General features: G+C 38.5%; 1 protein-coding gene across 5 annotated transcripts in view; it reads right to left on the bottom strand.

Moving 5' to 3' along the window:
• Positions 1–2,728: 2,728 nt before the first annotated feature.
• The window catches only part of RSBN1 (round spermatid basic protein 1), a 30,058-nt gene continuing 9,992 nt past the window's right edge, over positions 2,729–22,794 (bottom strand). The window contains exons 2-9 of one of the 5 annotated variants that reach the window (XM_014458958.2): positions 21,021–21,246; positions 19,398–19,515; positions 10,353–10,490; positions 9,886–10,028; positions 8,749–8,916; positions 7,436–7,544; positions 6,132–6,608; positions 2,729–4,129 (exon numbers count right to left, since the gene is read on the bottom strand). In XM_014458958.2, the coding sequence (XP_014314444.1) occupies positions 6,135–6,608; positions 7,436–7,544; positions 8,749–8,916; positions 9,886–10,028; positions 10,353–10,490; positions 19,398–19,515; positions 21,021–21,246 (1,376 nt within the window). In that variant the 3' untranslated portion in view covers positions 2,729–4,129; positions 6,132–6,134. Of the gene's footprint in view, positions 4,130–6,131; positions 6,609–7,435; positions 7,545–8,748; positions 8,917–9,885; positions 10,029–10,352; positions 10,491–19,397; positions 19,516–20,572; positions 21,247–22,794 lie in introns of all 5 variants that reach the window. The other 4 variants (XM_023757049.1, XM_023757050.1, XM_023757048.1 and 1 more) reach the window with 4 other exon arrangements.

Here is a 22,794-nt window from a genome sequence, read left to right as displayed (position 1 = left end):
GCGTGACTCAGCGGCCGGAGTGGGCGACAGCAGCTCCGCGGACCCGAGCGGCCGGCGCGGCTTCCGCTTTCCGGGTTTCGCTGCGGAGGTGGCCCCGCCCCTGCCCGGGCGCCCCGCACGCCCCCGCCGCTCCCCCGCCTCCCCCCGCCGCCTCCCCCGCAGTGACTGTCCCGGGTTCGCTCCCGAGCAGATCGCTGTCGACAGTCGAATGGGTCCCCGCCCGTTTCTCGGTGGTTCGTCCTTTATGGTCGGTCTTCCCCGTGGGCGGTGGCCCCACGCCCCGCACGGGCCTGGCGCACCTGTTCGCGATCTTTGCTGATGAACCGCGTGGGTTTGCGCTGTGCTGGGCGCGGGGCCTGGCAGGCTGCAGCTGTGACTTCCCTGGGGTGCTCGGGAGTGAGGGGTGCAGAGGCGAGGCTTGCGGGGGACCGGGCGCTTCCCCAAATTGGGGGGGGCGGGGGCGGCCTGCAGGACCGTCTCCAGGGTAAGAATTCGAGGCTGGCCGAGGCAGGACACGGGCGCAGCTGCTGCTCCCTGACGTGAAGATTTAAGGATTAAGGCTTTCAGCCGCTCCCTCCTCCGTGAAGCTGTGGTTTGCTTTGTGCTTGGCTGGCGTCACTAGGGAAACAGGGACCCCGCCTCACCTCGGTGGCAGCGGTGTCCTGGCTCGCCCAGCCCGTGGCATCGGGCAGCTAACGCTCAGCACGTTGCTTAGACGAGCTGCCACTTCAGAAAGCCTGAGACGTGCGGTTCTGAATGCTTTACAGACATTTCCAATCACCCATGGAAGGTGGAGCTATCCCCATCTTATCCATGAGGAACAGGGGGTGAGAAGGGAGCGGTGCCGCCCACAGAGAGAAGGGGAATGACCTCACCAGGCTTCTTTTTACATCGCCCTGTTGGCAGGGGTTTCCTTTCTGCTTCTGCTTTTCTTGACAGCTTTTCCCTTCTAGGCTCTAGTAAACATTACAATTCTGTTGGGTCTCAAAGACAAATGGCCAAGTTAAAAAAGAAACACTGGATAAGTGACAAATGAGAAAGTCATTTTTCGTGTGTATCTAAGTATTTGAGACAAAAATTACGTTAGTAGCAAACATTTCTACTTCATTGCTTAGCACTGGATAAAGGCTTTTGGGGAGTTTGTCGAAGAACTGAATCAGGCAGATCACGTTGGAGGAGGAGTCCCTGGCAGGTGGATCACATTAGGGAGGAGTCGTCCCTGGCAGGTGGATCACATTTGGGAGGGTTAGTATGTAGCAAATCATCTTTCAGAAGTATCTACACTTCAGTGCTTCCTAAGGCTGCCACTGAGCCAACATGGCTTTGAACCCAGAACTGCCTCCAGAGCCCTGCTCCACCAATGAATCTTCCACAATTTGTCAACCTAGCAAGCCTGCTGTCTCACCTGTATTATGGAGATTGTTTTGTTACTTTCCTACGGAAAAGGCTGTGAGGACTAGAGTGAGATTTCCTCATATTGTCTGGCCGACCGCAGTTATTCAAAACACACGAGTTCCCTTTCTTTTCCTTTACTAATCAGAGCCAAAGGCTGTCAGTGCTTAGGATGGGTCCCTCAACTAAAAAGTTCACACAAATAAAAACAGAGGGAAAAAATCCACTGGGTTGTCACTTAATACATCAATGACATCTGTTTGCAAAACTCTACACACCACCTTAACACTGCATGCATGCACTTTCAAAAATAATGACAGCAGCAGCATGAAGATTTAAGATGGTCCTCATAAGTAGATATAAACTAGTTGAAGCAGCAGGAGACATAACTGCCTCAATGTCAAGCATGGTTTTTCTTCTTCCACAAAACTAGTTGTATCTCAATATGGATGGGCTTTTCCCCAGACACCTATGACCTTTCCTAAATTATTAGGAAGTAATAGAGGACACGGATGAAGGGGATTAAATACTTTAAAAACAGGTCCCTGGTAGCTAAGAATTCACACATGCTATTCATTTCATCATGAAACATCAGTAAAGGACAAATCAGACTTTGTTTATTAAAAAAATACTTTACAGGAAAAAAAACACCTCTATGCATTCCATTGTCCTATTTTACAAAGAAATAGCTTAACAAGTTAACACACTTAGACAGCTACAAAAAAGCACTGTGCTAAAAGATTATTCACACAAATTTAGGTTTAAGACTATTCATTAAAAACCTTTTTAAAACACTTGTTAATGTCAATAAACAAACTAAGGCCACACAACGCAAATAGTCCGCCAGGCAAATTATACATTTCATCTATATGCAAAGACCTTAGATAAATTAAAGCCACAGGAAAAAAAGTCTTAGCTGCCAATCAAAATGGAGTTTAGTCACAAAAAAACACCATTACATGAAAATTTACAACATGTGATAGAAGTAGTACATAAGTATTTCTTTAGCGAGAATTGAAAAGTGCTATATTAAGAGACAGTGGTCTCAACTACATGCACAAGTGGATCCTAAAAAATGTATGAAGAAAATGGAAGGCCATAATATTTATGGAGAGATACTTGCTTTTAAAGCAACAAACTTTAGCATGGGGATAGATCCCTCCTATGCTAAAGCAAAACACCTCTTGTACATTTCCTCTACTTACTGCATGACCAATAAATACAGCTACAACCTGTTGTTTTAAATAAAACTTAGCAGAAATACTAGTGAAAGGTTCTTTTTTAAAACCTGTAGCAATGACAAAACAGATTCATTAGAAAGACACCAAGTCAATTATCCTGAAGGCATAAACACCAATTTTTAATGGCAAATACAGATGAAAATATATTATGGGCTAATATTAATGATCAAGAATATATTCACTAAGGGTTTTCTTGAATTTTGGAGTCTTGTTCCTAAATTAGCTTTCATTCTAGACAATATTTATAGAGGGGAAGGCAATAAGCAAAAGTGTGAACTTTATGCCTCTTAAGACTGATGCAAGATGATGCAAGACATCTTTTCCTAACGTTTAAAGAATTTTATTAAATAAGCTCCTTTTTCCTACTACAAGAGCTTGTAATATTAATCATCTGATATTCCAACTGTCTCTAAGGGGGAAGGGCACCTTTCAAAAGTCTTTAAAAATAATGAAGTACCAATGAAACAAATTGTTAAGTGCTGAATAAGCAAATTAATAAACGCACAAGTAAGCCTAGGAATTCCTTCTTAAAGAGTTAAAATTCTGAAGGGGGAAACTCATGTAGGTTTTTATTATTATTGCTTTATGAATTTGGAATACCGCTTTGAATCCTAACCCTACTCCTAGCATATCTTGGTGTAATTATAGAATGACTTCTGGGGCAGGGGGAAGACTTTTATCCTTATTCATGAATACCATAAAATCGTTCTAGTTACGACATTAGAAATACTCACATATTGGGTCCTTTCCATAAGCACATTTAAAAATATGTGCTCCACAATAGCGGTCACCAACCGGTGGTCCGTGGACCACTGATGGTCTGTGAGGTCCGAAAGGTTGGCGACCGCTGCTCCATAAAATACTAAAACTTATAGCCACATTCTGCAAGTAATCTCAAAGAGTTGGCACAACGGATAAGATACCAAAAAGGAAGATCAGCTTAAATTTCAGTTACAACTTCACTGCCATCAATACTTTACAAATCAGAAGACGCCAGTTTGCTCCATGCCTCACTCCACCAAACCAAATAATTTAATGAGTTAGAAAAGTTGCAATCATTTGTATCACTAAACTAGGATACAGCTTGGAAAGCAGTAAGAAACTCAAAACTTGGGCTTTTATATTGCTCAGTCTTTAAAGCATGCTATTAAAATCTAATACTCACTCACATAGGACATTCAGTTTCCAGATACATTACTAGCTAAATGTTTCTCTCTCCATCCTATTGCAATTCTAACATACAATGAATTTATTAGTACATGATTTTAAACATTTTTATACTCTTTTAATGTGTTAATATTGGAGGTGAGGGTAGAATGTGTCAAAGGAAAGTGGGGATTTGCTTTTGATTGTAGGTCTTTGCAGATCCGCTGGTTCCTGAGTGATTAAACACAGTGCTGGCTGTCAGGAGACAGACTCCTTGTGTATTAGCAATGACCAGCTCAGATGACAGGTGGCATCTGCTGGATGGCAAGTGGGAGATGGGGAAATCGGATCTTGGAAGACAAGGAAGGAAAATAAAAATGAAAGTTTTTGCTTTAGCAACCTTGTTCTTCATGATTATTTTAAAAAACAAATGTTGCCTGAGAAGAATTTTACTTTGCACAGCCTCGTAAAGCTCTATGAAATTCTTCTGGACAGAAAAACAGAAACAAGAGAGAACCCAAACCCACATACTTTGTGATTAACCCCACCCCCCGATAACAAAAAACACCCTTAAAGGCAGGTCCCTTAAAAACTAGTCTTGATAAACTAGAATTTACCCTAGAATTTATACCCAAGATTTAAAAACACCCCTGCAATAATCACATTACTTTTCATACCATTCTAATTACCTTATTTACAGAGATAACGAAAACCAACATCACTTCCAATTCATAAATGGTTTACATTGAAATGTTTCTCTATTTGTCTTTATCCTTTTTAACAGAGAATACATACATATACATATATATAAGGAATAATACAGATTCTAACTAATCACTGCAGTATTTGCTGATGGTTACTTTTCTATCGGTTTACACAGTGACCTCTATACTTTGCTAATATGCATTTAACTACACAACAATATTGCACAAAGTAATATTTATATAAGATTTAACCTATTTCAGAATATTTTAGAGAAAATTCATATTTGATATTTCAAAAGATGCAGCTAAGTTTTCATGGTGACAGACATAATAAAGCAGCATCTTTTTTGCCTATGTTAATGTAAATATTCCAAATCTCACCCTCCAGGAAAAAAAAATCTCCAAATTGCACTATAACCAGGTAGATATAAGAATCTGGTCTGAGGTGTGGGGAGTACTCTTCCTTTAATAAACAAAAGGCCTATAATATTATTAACTAAGAGAAAGTAAAATGCGTATCACATTAACGTTCTAAAATAACAGAAAGACTACACTAACTGTATGAACTGTGCCTGTGTAAAAACAATTAAATACTCAGGCACTAAGCACGGGGCTACCTGAAACTCTAGGATGAAGTCGGTGCCATATTCTTTATTGGAAAGTGGCTACACAGAGTCAGAGCAAATAAGCTCTGGTATTCACTGTTAAAACTGAATGGAAGGATCTCAACAGTAGGTCTTTATCGTGAAGAGGTTGGTGCCAGGAGACAAAAAGATTTTCCTAAATGTCATGCACAGAATATGGCAGCCTCCTCAGAAAGATTGCTCTCATTCCCTCAGTTTGATACTCATGATCAGTTTAGGAAGCAAAAGTATCCACACAAAATGTGAGGATGCCAGGAAGCAGAACAGTAGAGTATCAAGTCAACGTTATCTCTTTTACCCAAAATATTTTCCATAGTTACCTTGTATATGAACCATGGATAATGAATGAGCAAGGACTATACATCTTTAGATATTTTTAATTGAAATATCCACTGGGCTTTAAATAACAGACACAAAGAGGACAGTTTGGATCAGAAAGTGCTTGCTTTCTCTTCTGTTAAACCAGAGAGCCACTGAATTTTCCTTAGAACTACCTGTTCTTTACGGTTGGAACTAAATAACTTACTTGCTTTTGAACAAGATACAGGAACTCTTTCCTGCAACCTATACCGTTTTACTGTAGAAACTGAATCTGTGCCATAAAGACAGAGAACTAAACCACAAATCTGATCTTCTACCATAAAAACAGCAACTATGGCAAGAGACAAGACAAAATTAAGGGAAGTGAATAATTTACCAAAAAAGAATCTGTTATTCCAGAGAGTTATTTTGATTTGAAGAAGAGATTGAATTATTACCTCACACCTGGAAACGGAAAGTAGCAGCAGACCCACTATTACGTACTGTACTAACGGGATAAGATACAACTCTTAACTTTGCATAATCTGTGTAAAAAAGATATGCTTGACATTTGTGGAATGTCATTTCTCTTTTTATAGAATTATAGGCAAGATTTCTCCAATAAAACTTAACTTAAGCCAGTTATAAAACTATAACTTCACATCAAAATTTAAAAAAGTTAAAAAATGTGTTTGGATATGTACATATCACACAGGAGTGCTTGAATGTTCCTGTAGCTTGTGTTGCTGCTCGGAGTCCAGTCTACTTCCCACCTTTAACACCGGGACAGGCTGTGTCATCTGGTCTGGCTGCAGATTCAGTTCTGATGAAGGTGGGACGGAAGATGAAGCGGTTGTGAAAAGCTGCATCTCTGCGCATGTTTCTTCAGGTTCCGTTTTTATCCTCACACACTGGGAGTCAACTTCTAATTCTCGCTTTCCAGTGAAATCGCGGTCCATGTTAGAACTGCTTTCTGTGTTCTGAGTGGCTTCCACAACAGGGTGGTACTGTTTGAGCCTGATATGCCAGGCTAGGCTGCACACTGCGGACACCGTTTTGAACTGATGAATGACATTTCTGGGGATGAAGTAGATATCATTGTCGCACAGCTGAATTCTAGCATAACGAATGCCTTCCCGCCTCATTTGGTTTAGTTTGGCTTCATCCACCCACTGCACACACTAAAGAGAAGGAAAGAGTTGCATGAGACTTTAAAGTAAAATGCATAATAATTTAGTCAAATAAAATATTATTCTTAGCCCTGGCTGGTTTGGCTCAATGGATGGAGTGTCGGCCTGCGGACTGGAGGGTTCCGGGTTCCATTCCGGCCACGGGCACATGCCTGGGTTGTGGGCTCCATCCCCAGTGGGGGGCGTGCGGGAGGCAGCCAATCAGTGATTCTCTCTCATCATTGATGTTTCTCTCTCTCTCTCCCTCTCCCTTCCTCTCTGAAATCAATGAAATATATTTAAAAAAATAAAATATTATTCTTAGCACAGGAAAACAGAGGGGCCAAATGAAAGCTAAGCAATACTAAATGATAACAGCTTTTACATTTCCTGTAATGTCTGACAAACCTTCTTCCTCATGTTTTACTACCTCTCTAGCAACAAAGGACTGGCTGAAGTCAGCATGGGCCTAGGGAACCATTTAAATTAGTATTTCAAAGTGCAGCTAAAAATCAATACTCTTTGCCACACGGGAGGGCAACATTTATCCGCTCCTCAGTCTTTCATCCTTTTGCAGGTGAGGCACCCAGTGCAATGGGGTTAGCAGCTGAGGCTGCAAAGGGCCAGAACTGGCATCCCAAGTTAAAGAGATTCTCAAACATTCTGTTTGGGAAGCTCTGTTTCAATGATTTTTGACACCCTCCACACACAGCCTTAAATAGTAATAAAATTCACTACCCCATGTATCTAACTGTAAGATAAAATGCAAAATAAAATGGGTAAAGATACTTCTCTCCAATATCCCACTCAAAGGGTAATAAAAACGCAGGAGTTATTACCTGAGAAACTGGAGGTTCGTGAAGGTCTAACTGAAGTCTCTGTACAACATCAGTGAAATCCTCAGCATGAAAACAAATCACATCTTTGGTTATGCGAGGTTGGTCACTCCTAAGATGGACACAATGAAGTTTTAGGAACAATCATCTCATAATGGAAATAAGGACACATTTCAGTGTTCTTGTTCCTGGAAATGCTGCTACTAGCACAGAAATAGGTATATAGCTCCCAAGGACAAAGTATACATTTGCTCCTTTAATCAACTTGAACAACAAAGGAAACACTAAAAAAGCTGTTTTAAAATAAGCAAATTAGATTAGTTGTTACAAAACTAAAACAACAGTGACTAGAAGCAGAGTTTTAGTCTAACCTGGTTGCATTTGTAATCCTTTCACCACTTTACCCACCATCTCAATACCACCCTGTGATAACATCATCAACCACACAAAGATCACACCTTCCAGTTTTCAAAGTATTGAAAGGGGAAAAAAACTAAATCATCTTTCATTTGAAATACTCAGATCAAACGCTATAATAATATTGAAGGCCCTGACATAAATATGAAAAACAAAGTAAAAAAAAGTTTTTAAATGAGCTGAATTCTATGTTCTGAGCTTTGTTAAAACTGTGCCCCCAAATAAATGCAAAAGGGTGCAACCATTATGAAACACAGGGTGGTGGTTTCTACAAAAATTAAAAATAGAATTACCACATGATGCAGCAATTCCACCTCTAGGTGTACGCAAAAGACTGAAAGCAGAGACATAGGATATTTGTTCAGAGCAGCCAAACGGTGGAAGCAACCCAAGTATATCCATTGATAGCTGAACGTTTGAACAAACTGTGGCATATACATATAATGGAATGTTATTCAGCCTTCAAAAGGAAGGAAACTGACACCTGGTTCAATATGGATGACCCTGGAGGATATTATGCTAAATAAAAGAAACTCACAAAAGACAGCTACTGTATGATCCCACTGATATGAGACATTTAAAGTAGCCAGATTCACAGAAACAGAAAGTAGAATGATGGTTAGCAGGAGCTGGGGGAGAGGAGAAGAGGGAGCTATTGCTGGTGGGTATAGAGTTTCAGTTCTGCAAGATGGAAAAGTTCTGGAGATCTCCTTCACAACAATGCCCATATACCTAACACTACTGAACTGTACACTTAAAAATGGTTCAGATTTTACTTTTAATTTTGTTATGTGTGTTTTACAATTTAAAAAAAAAAAATGGTCCCCAACCTTTTAAATTGAGTCTACGTTTTCTTAAACAACATTAACCAACTTTGCAGTTGAGTTCCATTAACTTACCATTCACCAAACTGTACAGCTTTCAAAACCCCAACAGCGGCAGTACTCTGCCAGTCAAACCCCTGACCCACATGATCAGCATGCGCTCTTGTCCTATCTTCAAAGAGGACTTCCCGGGGTTCACTGGTCCGAGGTAGGTACTGGAGATTTTTTATTTCATTCATTGATCTGGAGTTGATTTGGTTGTGAAGTAAAGGGAAGGACAAAAGTATTAATAGTAATTAGGCAAAAAAGTTGACTAAGACACCACATTTCAAATAAGAGGAGGGCTGAGAGGGTTCAATGACTTTTATCATTAGTATTTAAGAAACACACTCTATTGTAATGTTTAATGTGATTACCTTTCTCTCTTGGTATGTCATGATAATACAGAAACTATGTCTTGGGCTCAAATGTAGTGTTTGAATATATAAAATTTAGTTGTCTAGTAACAGAAAATAAAATTCAAAGTTCAAGGCTACATGTGGCTTTACTCTGAGTCATTTTTGACTCTCAAAATACCTGTAACTCTCACAACATTCTAGGTGAATATTTTCTAACATTGAATGAGAGTAGGCCTTGAAAGCTTGCCACTATGAGAGAAACCTCAGAGGAAAAGATATAGACTTGACAATATATAAACAAAAATTTCCTAAGGGGCGACCTGAAACATAAAGAAATCTGAAACTAAAAGAAAAACTCACAACATAAAAAAAAGTGAATAGTCATAATGTATAGGGAAAATTTACAAGTGAATATACCCCAATAGAAATACGGGTAAAGGAAATTAAAAGGGAATCACAAAAGAAGTACAAACCACTCAAAGAAAAGCAAATTAAAATGACACATATCTATCCAATCAGATCAACAAAGTTAAGAATGTGAGTAGAGGCTACGGGGAAAAATTTACATTCCCATCCATACAGTAAGGTGAGGATTCACAAAAGAACAACAAACAAACAAACAGAGGCCGCCTCACTCTGATGACTGTGAGATGAGTGGACCGGATGAAGGGACTGACCGCTAGAGACTTACTTAAGATAGCTCTTCGAATCATCTAGACAAATGATGTTCAAACTGTGTTCAAGTCTCAATCATTTTTATAAGCTGTCAACTAAAACAAGTGCTTTTGCTTATTTGAGAAAAGTGACTGTTTACCGTCGTCTTTTGAAGGGTGACTTTGGCATATCTGCTGTAGGGATCATCTGCTCTCCTGGCCTTACCCACATGATGGGCCCATCATCACTCTGGGACCGACACTGGAGTCGGAGGCTGGAAAGTGTACCCCAGGGCAAAGTCATCTAGAAGTCAGATGAATTAGTCACATAAAAATTTTTAGACTATTTACAAAATAGATAGTCTTTAGGTAGCCACCCCACCTAAAAGAAAACCCTGGGAAGCTTACTTTGTGTATGTATATGAAGAAATAAATGTATTAGATAGTAATTTCTATATACAAAAGAATACTGAAGTTAAATATTTTATAGCAACCGTTTTTTAAACATTTCTATTCAAAACATTGGGTAAAATTTCATTTTAACAGACAAGATTAGCTTAATCCTTTTAAATGAAAAGTATCCACTTACGTAATGATCCAAACTTTAATAATATGAATGAACACTCACTTTCAGAAATGGTGATTCTTCTAACATATCAAGGAACTCTGGGAAATAATCACCAACTTCTTCATCTACTGCTCCAACAAGACTTATCTGCCGCATAGGGCCTGCTCGGTAGGTGCCACAGCAGTACGTCCTGTTGACCTGAGATAAAACCAAAGAGGGGAAGAAGGGCCTGAAGGTACTCTATAATATATTTAAAGAATTAGAATAGGGCATTGTTTCCAATGTTGCTATTTCTTCTTCATACTAAGAACTCAAAGGTCAGCACCTTGGACAAAGTCAACCGTTACAGAAAAGCACCCACACACACTGACAAATACATTGATATAAGTTCCACACCCGAAATTGCACGGTGCAAGTTAGTCTATGGTCCCAACATCTCAAGGAAATATTGAAGACATTACGATAGACTTAAACTTCTCTGAGAATAATAATTTTGAACTCTGTAAACTTTATTTAGGAAAATTAGTAAATAAACAATAAAATTGGCAGGGCAACCATGGTCAGATTAATCCTCTGTATTCATTCTGTACTCTCTACCTTGAGAGCCTTCACACCAGGCCAAATAGCAGGCTGATTGTTAACCAACCCAATCTTCCATATAAGATCCTCCACCCTAGGCAGGCTCATCTTTTTCTCTATCCAACTTACGCCAATGATTTTTCTCTTGAATCTGTCGTACTTGGAATATCCTCTTTAAACGTCACCTATTTTGCCTTAATAGGAAGCATAAATGACCATCTAGTATTTCTTATACAATTCTTTACTATTAGTTCTTTAGCAGCATTTTCAGAACCAACCATTTTTTTTCATAGACAATTTAACATCACTGTCATGCATACACATACACACAGGAAAAAAAGGTCTTAGATCTTGTTCTCAAATAGCAAACATTTATTTTTTAATTCCTTATAAATCTTTCCCCCAAGATCACCCTAGGACTAGGTGATCTTTAAGCAGCAACAGCCCAGGCCAGAATTACCTTGCGTATATTTGCACGAGTTACCTTCCATTCGTTTGTATGATCATCATGCTATACAAAGCCAGGGGAGGCAGACTGGGAAAGAGAACGGTCATGGGATGTAGGAATAAAGGGAGGAAGGGGAAGTAAAACAGCTTTTCTAAGCATTGGTCTAACCTTTCTCAGCCAAGCACCCCAAAATGATTAAAGCAGAGTTAATTTTCAACATCAGTTCTAGAAATATCAGTCTCTCCCATTCCCAATTACCAGACGTTTCTCTACCTAAAAAGACTTTCAAACTATACATGATGATGGCATCTTATGAGAAAAAATTCTAAAGACTTATCACAATTTAAAGTTCACATAACTCAATACCAATCCTGAAGTACACTGCCTATAGTAATTTTCAATTTACTTGGTCTGCTAGCTTTGAGATTATGCAACTCAACACATTTTTAATCTGAATTAATATTTTTAGATCATAGTACTCCAAGTTTTCCTAATTTAAATACCATTTAATTCAACAGCACTGAACTTGAAGACAACTTAAAATGCAAATACCTAAGATAATTAATAGGTGACATAAAGTATCCTTTCCTATTTAAAAAGAGAAAGTGAACCTGAAATGGGGGAGTTGTTAAATTTATGTTTGCTGAGGCTAGAAATGAACTCATCAGCTATGAAACTCTGGTTTAAAAAAAAAGTAGTGGTAGTAGTAAAGCTGATTCGAGTGTCTATCACATGAGTAAAAATGTTTAAATGCTAATGTTTGATCTGCATTTAAATAATTAACAGCAAAGCTTAGAAGATGGACGGCATTTATTACCAGAAAGTCAATAGCTACCACCTATGTGGCACTGATGCCAAACAAGAATATTACGAATTATCCCCTATTATCTGATCTACTGTTCTTACCTACCATTCTGGATTTTAGTAACAGAACTTCCTGGGCATACAGCTCAACTAGGCTCCTTGGCAGCTAAGCGTGGCCTGTGACGAGGTTCTGGCTAATGAAATGCTAGCATAAGTTACATATGCAATTTCCAGAACACGTCTTAATAAGTAAGCAGCCTGCTCTCCACTTCCTCTTTCTCTCTTTGGAGGGCCAGGTTCAACCATGCATATGACAACACCAAAGGGAATGGCAGAAGGAAAGCATAACCCTGGATGGCCTCATGGAACACCTTTGGACTTCCTATTCAAGAAACTTTTGTTTTGTTCCGGCCACTAGCTGTGATTTATAGTGGTTAGCCTGCAACTTGTATCTCGTATACTCTGTACTGAGGGAGGCAAGAGTCTCTTGCACAGATAACATCTGGATTATTATCTCCTGCTCTGGACTAAGGAAAAAAGTCTCTAACTAGAGCACTCCCAAAACAGAACAATTAAGATAATCAGAATTTCCAAGACAAGAACCTGAGATTCTAATATGTATCTGAAATGAACAACCGCAGATTATTCTTAGGATCTGGCAAGTCTGAGAAGCTTTGGCCTGGAAATCGCACTCAAAAGCAAAGAACAAGTTGAGTTCTACCACCTCCCAAAGTGTGTATACTGCCGTGAAGGAAGAAACAAGTGTTAGGATGACTGGAAGAAGGCAAGTAGAGACCAAAGAACAGAAAAACACTAAAGCTGCCATGGGAACATGGAACATAATGCCAAGCAGGGGAAAGTTAGCCTTTAGTAAAATCTGAAGGCGAAGTGGGGAGGGGAAGATTGTGATATCGAGGAAGAAAATACCTCTAAGAAAATAGTAACTAGCTTTGCATGCATTCAAAAAATTTAATATAATAGCCATAAAAGTTTAAACAAGTATGTGTGAATACTATACATACTGCTGTCAATATATATGTAGTCCTTTAGATTAGACACTCAACTTTAAAAGTTATCCTGTACCAATTGCTGGGAGAGTTAAACATGCTTAATTGTGCTCTCAATACATACATCCCTGTTTGTTTGCTTTTTAACCCTCACCTGAAGATATGTTTCTCTTTACTGATTTGAGAGAGAGAAAGGGAGAGAGAGAAACATCGATCAGTTGCCTCCTGCATGGTCCCTACTGGGGATGGAACCACAACCCAGGCATCGAACCAGCGACCTCTCAGTGCATGGGACGATGCTCAACTAACTGAGCCACACCAGCCAGGGCTACATACACCTTTTAGTAAGTCATTTAAAAACTCAGAAGATATAAGCTTCATTCATAACTGCCAAAAACCTGGAAGCAACTAAGATGTCTTTAGTAAGTAAATGGATACACTGTGATACATCCATATATGGACTATGACTCAGTGCTAAAAAGCAATGAGCTATCACGCATGGCAAGACATGGAGGAACCTTAAAATGCATTTATTAAGTGAAAGAAGCCAATTTGAAAAGACTACATACTTCAGGGTGGAGCAAAAGTTTATAATTATTCATACGGAAAATAATATAATAACACATAAACTCTGTTTCAAATACTCACAACTGTAAGCCTATTTTTGCCCCATCCTTATATGACATTCTGGAAAAGGCAAAACTATGGAGGCAGTGAAAAGATCAGTGGTTGGCAGGGGTGGGGGTGGGGGAAAGGATGAATAGGCAGAGCACAGACGATTTTTAGGGCAGTGAGTCTACTCTGTATGTTACCTGATAGGTACATGTGAGTCAAAACCCACAGAATGTACACCAAGAGTGAATTCTAGTGTAAACGATGGACTTCAGGTGATTAGGATGTGTCAGCACAGGCATATCAATTGTAAGGCATGTACCACTCTGGTGGGGGATGTAGATAATGGGGAAAGGCTATGCATAGGTGGGGGCTGCGAGTATTTGGGAAAGAGGTCTGTACCTTCCCCTCAATTTTGCTATGAACCTAAAATTGCTCTAAAAAATAAATTATTCAAAACAAAACTTACAACTAACCTAGAAATACACTATGTGGAAAGCCCTGTTGTGGAGTTAGGGAGAATAATTATTCAACAGAACTCATGTTTCATGAAGAAACCTATTTAAGCTGATGGTTTAAAAAACAGGGAGGAAAAAGCTAGCCAGCAATCTTCCTAACCTTGTGGCCTGTGAATAAAAAGGCATTCCCGGTTTAAAACATATAGTAACACAGTAGTATGAGTCAAGAGTATAAGCTATACTTAGAATGACAGAAAAAAGAACCAAGCATACAATTTTTATGCTGTTTTATTTTATAAAACTTCTTAAAGTATGTTTTCCTTTTCTCTAACACACTGATGTGTAGCCCTTTAGAGTTTCTCCATTACCATCAAGCTCCAAAGCACTCTTCTATTCTTAATTAGTACCACCAATTCACTACAAAATGTTAACTATATTAATCAAACATGGCCCCTTAAGCCCACTGTGGGCCCTGCCACAACACACAATAAATGAAGAAATAACATTTGTTGATTTTTTCCGGAACAGTAAACATTACCATGTTATAGTAATAAAAGCAACATTTTATATAAGAACTTCTAAATAAAATTAAAGAGCTATGACCCTCAATAAAAGACTTCAATATTATGTAAGTTTTACAGAAATCTTTTTTTAAAGCAGAACTTAAAATACACATTTGCCAGTTAGAGAGAAAAATATCCCATTATGGTAGATACACTTTTTAAATGAATTCCCTCTCCCCCCACCATATACATATACACACTTTCTTCACCATACATATGCTTCAATTACTTAGTTGCTATAAGGTGAAAATAGTCTCAGATGGTGATATTTAAAACAACTCCCCATTAACTTCACTATATTTTTAGTGTTTTTGTTACTTGTTTGTAATTCATGTACAGAATTTAAGACCTACAGCCTTATTGTTTGTCGACCAGCAACATCAGCGTCATCTGGGAGTTTGTTAGAAATTCAGACTATAAAACAATTCCTCTTTGAAGAACTGCCACTCTTTACCCTTGGAAAAGGTCACAAACAAAATGCGATCTTCCTCACCTATGAAACAAAGGCTTGGAAATGACCCCACCCACCCTGAAATCCTGTTAGTCCATAAGGTGACTAGAAGGATATCTGAACTGCTAATCAGTTTATCGAGGCCACAGGATTTTTATAAGGAAGGGAGCCAAGTATTGCATACTTACTGCAGAACACTTCAAGGTTTAAAACTATTAAAAATGTTTTTCTAGTGCTGATAGTTGCACAATATAATTATCTAAGCCAGCGGTTCTCAACCTGTGGGTTGCGACCCCTTTGGGAAAGAGGTCTTTCACAGGGGTTGCCTAAGACCATCGGAAAACACACATATATATATAATTACATATTGTTTTTGTAACTATGAGCCTTCACTATGAGCATTAATCACTATGCTTTAATATTGTTCAATTTGTAACAATGAAAATACATCTTGCATATCAGATATTTACATTACAATTCATAACAGTAGCCAAATTACAGTTATGAAGTAGCAACGAAAATAATTTTATGGTTGGGGGTCACCACAACATGAGGAACTGTATTAAAGGGTCTCGGCATCAGGAAGGTTTAAGAACCACTGATCTAAGCAAAAATAATAAATTATATTATTCCTAAAAATATTCTTTTTTTTGCGGGGGGGTGGGGGGGTAGGGAATACGTTTCTAATTTTTCTCCATTAACTGACCAAAAGATTCCACAAACACTTGAATGCTTTGGTCAAAACAGTTATTTAGCTAATGACTATTTAAAACTAATTAGACTTGAATAATTCTACAGAATTGTAGTCCTTTAAATCAAGAACTCAAACTTTACAGTTATCCTTGCATCAACTGCTGAGAGTTATCAAATTTGAGGATCAGCTTGGCGCTTCAATTGATATTGATCATGAACTTACCTCCTTTGGTGTTAGAATATTTAAGTTTTATAGAATATTCAAAGAAAAAAAAACCACCTATATGTGCATCCTAGCTTTACGACTATAATAGTTTAAAAATATAAAAATAACAGAAGCTACAGGTTTTCTTGCCCCAAACAAATTATATTTTACTTCCTCTGGCTAGTGGAGGTGAGTTCTACAGTAGTGTTTCTCAAACTCTAGTGTACATGTGAACTACCTGGGCATCTTGTTAAAATGTAGATTAAGATTCAGAAGACCTGGTTAGGGGTCTGAAAGTCTGCATTTCTAGCAAGCTCTCTGTTGATGCCAAATTCATATATTGAGCACACTTTCAATAGCAAGCTTCTTTTAAAAAAGCATAACTTATAATATTAAGATGGCTATGGTTTGCAAAGCACTGGTCTTGATAATGTTTCCAATTTAATTCCCAATTGAGCAACCTAACATTTTCCCAACCTATCTTACTTCATTCCTCGTATGGATATGACAATTAATCACTCCAACATTCATAAAAGCTAGAAAACTTGTCATCTAACTTCCTTCTACCTCTTTGTCTTTATCTCTTCCCGTTCCACACGTGGGTGCAGCACAGGATTCCATTCTCCACTTTCTCTCTTCCATTCTAATGCTGTCCCTGATCACCTATAGGCTAATGCAGTGGTCGGCAAACCGCGGCTTGCGAGCCACATGCGGCTCTTTGGCCCCTTGAGTGTGGCTCTTCCACAAAATACCATGTGCGGGTGCGCACGTACAGTGCGATTGAAACTTTGTGGCCCGTGCGCAGAAGTCGGTTTTCGGAAAGGAGATAGACGAAACAAGTATACAAGACGAGTGTGGATGGGAGAGTTGGAAGGGGTTGACCTCAGCGAACGTACCTCAATCAGATTGAGGACATTTTTAGCAAAGGCCAGCTTAGGAGTACCCTAATTAAGTTAATAACAATGTACCTACCTATAGAGTTTAAGTTTAAAAAATTTGGCTCTCAAAAGAAATTTCAATCGTTGTACTGTTGATATTTGGCTCTGTTGACTAATGAGTTTGCCGACCACTGGGCTAATGGATTCAACTTCTGCATCTCCAGCCTAGACACGTCTCCCAATCATAGATCAATATATTTAACTACCTAATAGACATGTCTAACCATAGTCTTCACAGGTACCTCCAACACAAAACACCTCAAACAGAACTCATCAATACCTTCCACCCCCAAAACAGCTTTGTCAACCCTGTATTGACTTTGTGACCAGCACCACCATCAGCCCATTGTCAAAATCACATCTTAAGACTCTACGTATACTTCTCCCTCACCAAGTGCAAATAATCCCATCTTCTAATTACTGCTCAAATTTCATTTCTTCCTCTCTGGCATCAATATCAGTTTGGACATGAATTATTTGCCTGGTTACCACAGTAACCTAACCAATCTTCTTGCTTCCAATCTCATTCTCCCACTACTGTGTAATCTTTGCAACCATAACTTGATAGCATGCCCCTCTTAAAATTCACCAATGATTCCCCATTACCTCTAAGAAAAAAACACTAATTTTTTTTTAGCACATATAAAGCTCTTCACAATCTTGATTTTGTCTGTCTCTCTGGTCTCAACTCTCACCACCCCTTAAGTCAGCATGTATTCTTGCTAAATTAAGATATTCCCAGCTTCCTGAAAGTGCTACATTCTTTAGTATCTGTGTGTTTGCATAGGTAGTATTCTTTTAATGCCCTTCTGAAGCTAAGTACTCCACTCAAGCATTATTACGTGCTTTAAAATGCCTTTTCTAATCACCTCGAGCCCAAGTTAGGTAACACCACAAACTGTGCTCCCTCTCTTACAACTGCTTTCCGTATGCATTCCTCTATGCTCTTGCTTGTCAAACTGCATTATAACTGCTGGTTTATTCATCTTCTCCACTAAACTGAGCTCATCAATTAGTCCTTTTAAGAACAGAATGTGCAGTTTGTGATAGGTTCTCAATAAACATTTGCTGAGCAAAGTATCTTGAAATATACTCATGAATAATTATTATGGCTACATATTTAAATTATAACCTCTAATAATTGTGTCTCTAAGGTAATAAAAAATTCACTTTACTTTATTTTTGGCTCAAAGAACTTGATAAGACTTCACAAAACACAGAAGTCCAAAATACTTAAGGTATTCACTTAATTCCCAACAATCTAAAGGTATTTGTTAAAAATATTAGAATAGCCTCTGAATATTGTATTAAACTGAGGTATTTTCATTTCACTGATTACAGTGTTAGACAAATGAAAGCACTAGTCCCTTGTCCAATGGCTGAAGGAAGGACGGAGTGTGATAAAACGATGCACAAGTGGCCTAAGTTTGCAGTTTGCTCCCTGACTACTTACTAGCTACATAACCTTGGATAACAATAAACATCCCCAACCCTGTTTCTCTGATGGAAAACAGAGATAAAATTGTTTACCTACCACGAGTTGTGTTTAAAATATTCAGATATGAATGTGAAAGCATTTCTATAAATCATGAAGTGCTAAATAAATCTGAACTACTGTGTTAGTTCCCATCCCAACATCTGCCAATGATTCCACCGCTGCAAATCTAAAGTTTCTTAGGCTATACCAACTTCCACACCCACCTCATCCTTCTCCTCAATGACTCAGTATTCATAAATAAAATGAAGTTCCCTCACCAAGGATCATCAGAGCTTGACAATTACTCAATAGTCCTCAATATTCTCATGTGGTTAAAGTATTTAATGACATCAAATTTTTAAATAATCTGGTATGTTCTTAGAAAGTGGTTATTTTATAAATATGAAAGTAAATCTCAAGGTAAGTTGTTGGTACAGTCATTGAAATTTCAGCTCCATTGAAAAAAATCAATTGGAAGACAAAAATCAGCAGGGAATATTTAGAGATATCCACTAAAACTAACTAATATTAAAAAGTCATCATCACAAAACCAAAACTCCCCACCGCCCCAAGTTTCTGGCTTACTTCTCAGATATGCTTGCTGGTCTATCAATCAGAAGAGAAAATTTGCTGCAGCTTTCTAAACTAAAAAAGTGAAAGAGCGTATTAATTCTGCTCTCAGCAAGATCTTTGTTAAATAGGGACTTATGGGGACTATGGATTACATTAGGAGAAGTATTTTCAGTCCCTTCTGCAATATTGATAAAAATAGGATTCCTTAACTTTCAAGGGGCTATACTCACTCCTTTTTAAAAAAAAAAAAGGAAAAAGAAAAAACAAAATCTACTACAAAAGTCAGCACTTCGGTACCTGATTGTGGTAACAAGGCCAAAATCCAAGGCGAAGCCCTTTATTGCACATCGTGTTCCAACATCTTGGGCAGCCCCATCTTGCGACCTCTCCAGATTGGCTGCTCCTGCTCTCTCTACTGCAGAGAGAACTTCAATTAGAGAAACTGCGAAGCTCACAAATCTAAACTGGATACTCCCCTCATTGGAGGCAAGGATGGTAAGCAGCACTAAAAAGACTCAAGTTAGAGGAGATTTCAGATCTAAGTGGCTTGAAACCACTCTAATGCAGACAGCCGAGAGTCTTATGACGCAAGTCTATTTACCTACAAAAAAAACACCTCTTAAGAACGGCAGCAAATTATCAGATAACCTGAAAAAAACAGGTTATATCATTATAACTCTCTAAGAGTGTCACATTCTCCATGAAACGTGTGTAGAATTTGTATCTATACCACAAACTTACAGCTGACCATCCACGTTCACAATCCTTATGAGAAAAGCAAGAAAAATCTGCAAATCTAGAACATATTATCAACTGCAGTTTATGCCCTAAGATAACTTCAGTGAAAAAAAAAAAAATGTTTCGTTTAAAACCACTGGATAGGAAAGAGAGTTTCCCTGCTGACTTAAGCCTGGCTGCCCAAGCAAGGCTTCAGAAAATGTCTTCACCCACAGCAGTGCGTAGGCAGAAGGAGCGGCAGCTATGGCGGTCTCCTAGTGACACTTCCAAGTCACATAGAGAAGGGATGTTTCTGGGACAGACTGCCAACAAGTTACTGGAAGAAAAGCAAAAACCTGGCAAATAAATAGGTCAATGCCCTCGGATATTTTATGATGACACAAAAGATGAAGTTTACTAGAATTACCTTGAGGCTACCAGTTCTAAATCACACCGCCCATGCTAACATTGCCTAATCTGCAAAAGAATGCATTAGTTTTCAAGCTGGTTTTCCATGAAGACGTGTAATCATGTGTAACCGTTTATGTATAAAGCATTTCTTAGACCAAGCAAGTCATATGCCACATCCCAAAGAACTTCAGCAATCAAGATTTTTCAATTAGAGAAATAAACAATTTGAACCACATTTACCACCATGAGTTTTAAGTGTGCTGGTATGTGCTGAGCAACAAAATGAGGGTTGGCATGTACTGTAACTGTACTTACTAAATAATGTAACAATGAGTTCGCCTTACCTGAGTGTGGAAATTTGAAATGGTGGTTGTTTCGATATCTTTCTTGCCCAGAATTTCCATTTTCACTGGAGTGTTGGGGAAATTGAAAGCAAAATAGTCCAAGAAGTCCGGGAGATAAGCAGCCGCCCCATGCACTATTGCTAAAGCATAGTAAGCAGCATTTTTCTCATTTTCACTGAATGTCAAAGCAAGAAACTCCTCAGAAAATCTCTCCATCTCCATTGGAGACAAAAATGAGAGTTCATCCATGTACGCATGAAGGATCAGAGCACCGCCATTGGACTGGTGTTCCTCATGAATAAAGTTGCTAAACTTAGTACCTGTTTTTAAGAAATTTCTACGAATAGAATGCTCCTGGTGGGTCATGAAAGGTGTTTGTACTCCCTGGGGTACCCGATACTCGTGCATGCCCAAATTTAATCGGCACAGCTGTTCATCTTTCAGATACCTGAAGGACTCCTTGTTAACTCCCGAAGTGCTATTTGCTTGTCCTTGGGTGAGGACTTCCTTGCTGATGCGCGTCAGGCCAGCACAGACAGTCTGTACTTCCTTATTGTACATTTTAAGGCGTCTTCCTCGCATGTCTTCTCGGTGTTTCTTTTTCTTTTTCTTCTTTATTTTCTTCAAAACAAAATCATCAGCTCTCTGGGTTTTACCATTTTCATCTGGTGTTTCTGGCCACAATAATTAAAAAGAAGTCAGTTGCTAGGTCTAGTGTCAACATACAAACTTCTTAAGGTACTTTATATCAAACTAAGTAACCTATTCTTAGTTTCTATGAATTTGTCATTATTACAGCTTACATGTTTATAAAATGAGACAAAAATCTTAAAATACAATAATATTCTGGTTTGAGGATTATGCTAAAGAGTAGATAATGCAAAGGTCAGCATATAACTTAATATAACCTGCAATCAAAAAACAAAAGGAAATAGAGAAGTTATTGATTTCACATATGCTATGCAGTATGGTAACCACTGTAAAATCTACATTGGAGCTCGTCGTATTTTGCTATCAGTTACACATTACTATGATACACATAGGTGAATCAAACAAAGGCAAATTAAGCTGTAAGACACCATTTTGCCTACAAAATTGGCAAAAACTTTTTTTTTGCATTCTCATGTACTGTTGCTGAAAGTATAAACTAGTACAACTTTAATGAAGGGCAATTTGGTACTCTCCAAAATTAATATGTGCCAAAAGCCTTGAAAATATTTCTAATTTTCAGACCCAAAAATTCCACTCCCAAGTAAAAATTACCTAAGAAAATAACTGAAGACACATTAAGACACTGTGACAGTACTAGAGGCCCGATGCACAAAATTCGTGCAAGAGTAGGCCTTCCTTCCCCCAGCGGCCAGCACAGGCTTCCCTCTGGCACCCGGGACCCAGGCTTCCCTTGCAGCCCCGGCTTCCTCCAGAAGGTCGTCCGGAAGGATGTCCAGTCTAATTAGCATATTATTTAGGAAATCCCCCAATTGTCTATTAATAAGATACTGATTAAACTCTGGTACTTACATATGATAAAATACTACCCAGCCATTGTAAATTATACTACAGATGAAAAGAACTGACAAATTACAAGGTTACAAAATGCTTACATTGTCACTCTTCCAGAAAGCCTTCTCTTAGTAACTCCTACTGTATGTTTCCTATTACTATACTTCTCATCACAGTACTTACCACATTCAGTGCTATTATTTAATTTTCCACCTTTCCTCTAAATTGTAAGCAATCTACTCTTTCCAGAGCAGCTACATATGTATAAATCTTATCCCATTTTTATAATATTAAACATTCATCATTCAAGCATTTATTTATTTAGTACCTATTATGTACCAAGGACGCTTCTGGGCACTAGGAATGTGGTATTAACTAAGAAACACATGATCCCTACTCTCTTGGATCATACAATCTAGTTGTACAAGAAAAAGGAAGTTATCAGTAGGTTACTCTAGATCAGTGATGGCGAACCTATGACACGCGTGTCAGAGGTGACACACGAACTCATTTTTTTGGTTGATTTTTCTTTGTTAAATGGCATTTAAATATATAAAATAAATATCAAAAATATAAGTCTTTGTTTTACTATGATTGCAAATATCAAAAAATTTCTGTATGTGACACGGCACCAGAGTTAAGTTAGGGTTTTTCAAAATGCTGGCACGCCGAGTTCAAAAGGTTCGCCATCACTGGGCTAGATGCTGGGGAAGCTCCTT

Source organism: Myotis lucifugus, unplaced genomic scaffold, assembly GCF_000147115.1.
Source record: "Myotis lucifugus unplaced genomic scaffold, Myoluc2.0 scaffold_101, whole genome shotgun sequence".
NCBI lineage: Eukaryota > Metazoa > Chordata > Mammalia > Chiroptera > Vespertilionidae > Myotis > Myotis lucifugus.
This window is presented reverse-complemented; position numbering and strand designations above follow the sequence as displayed.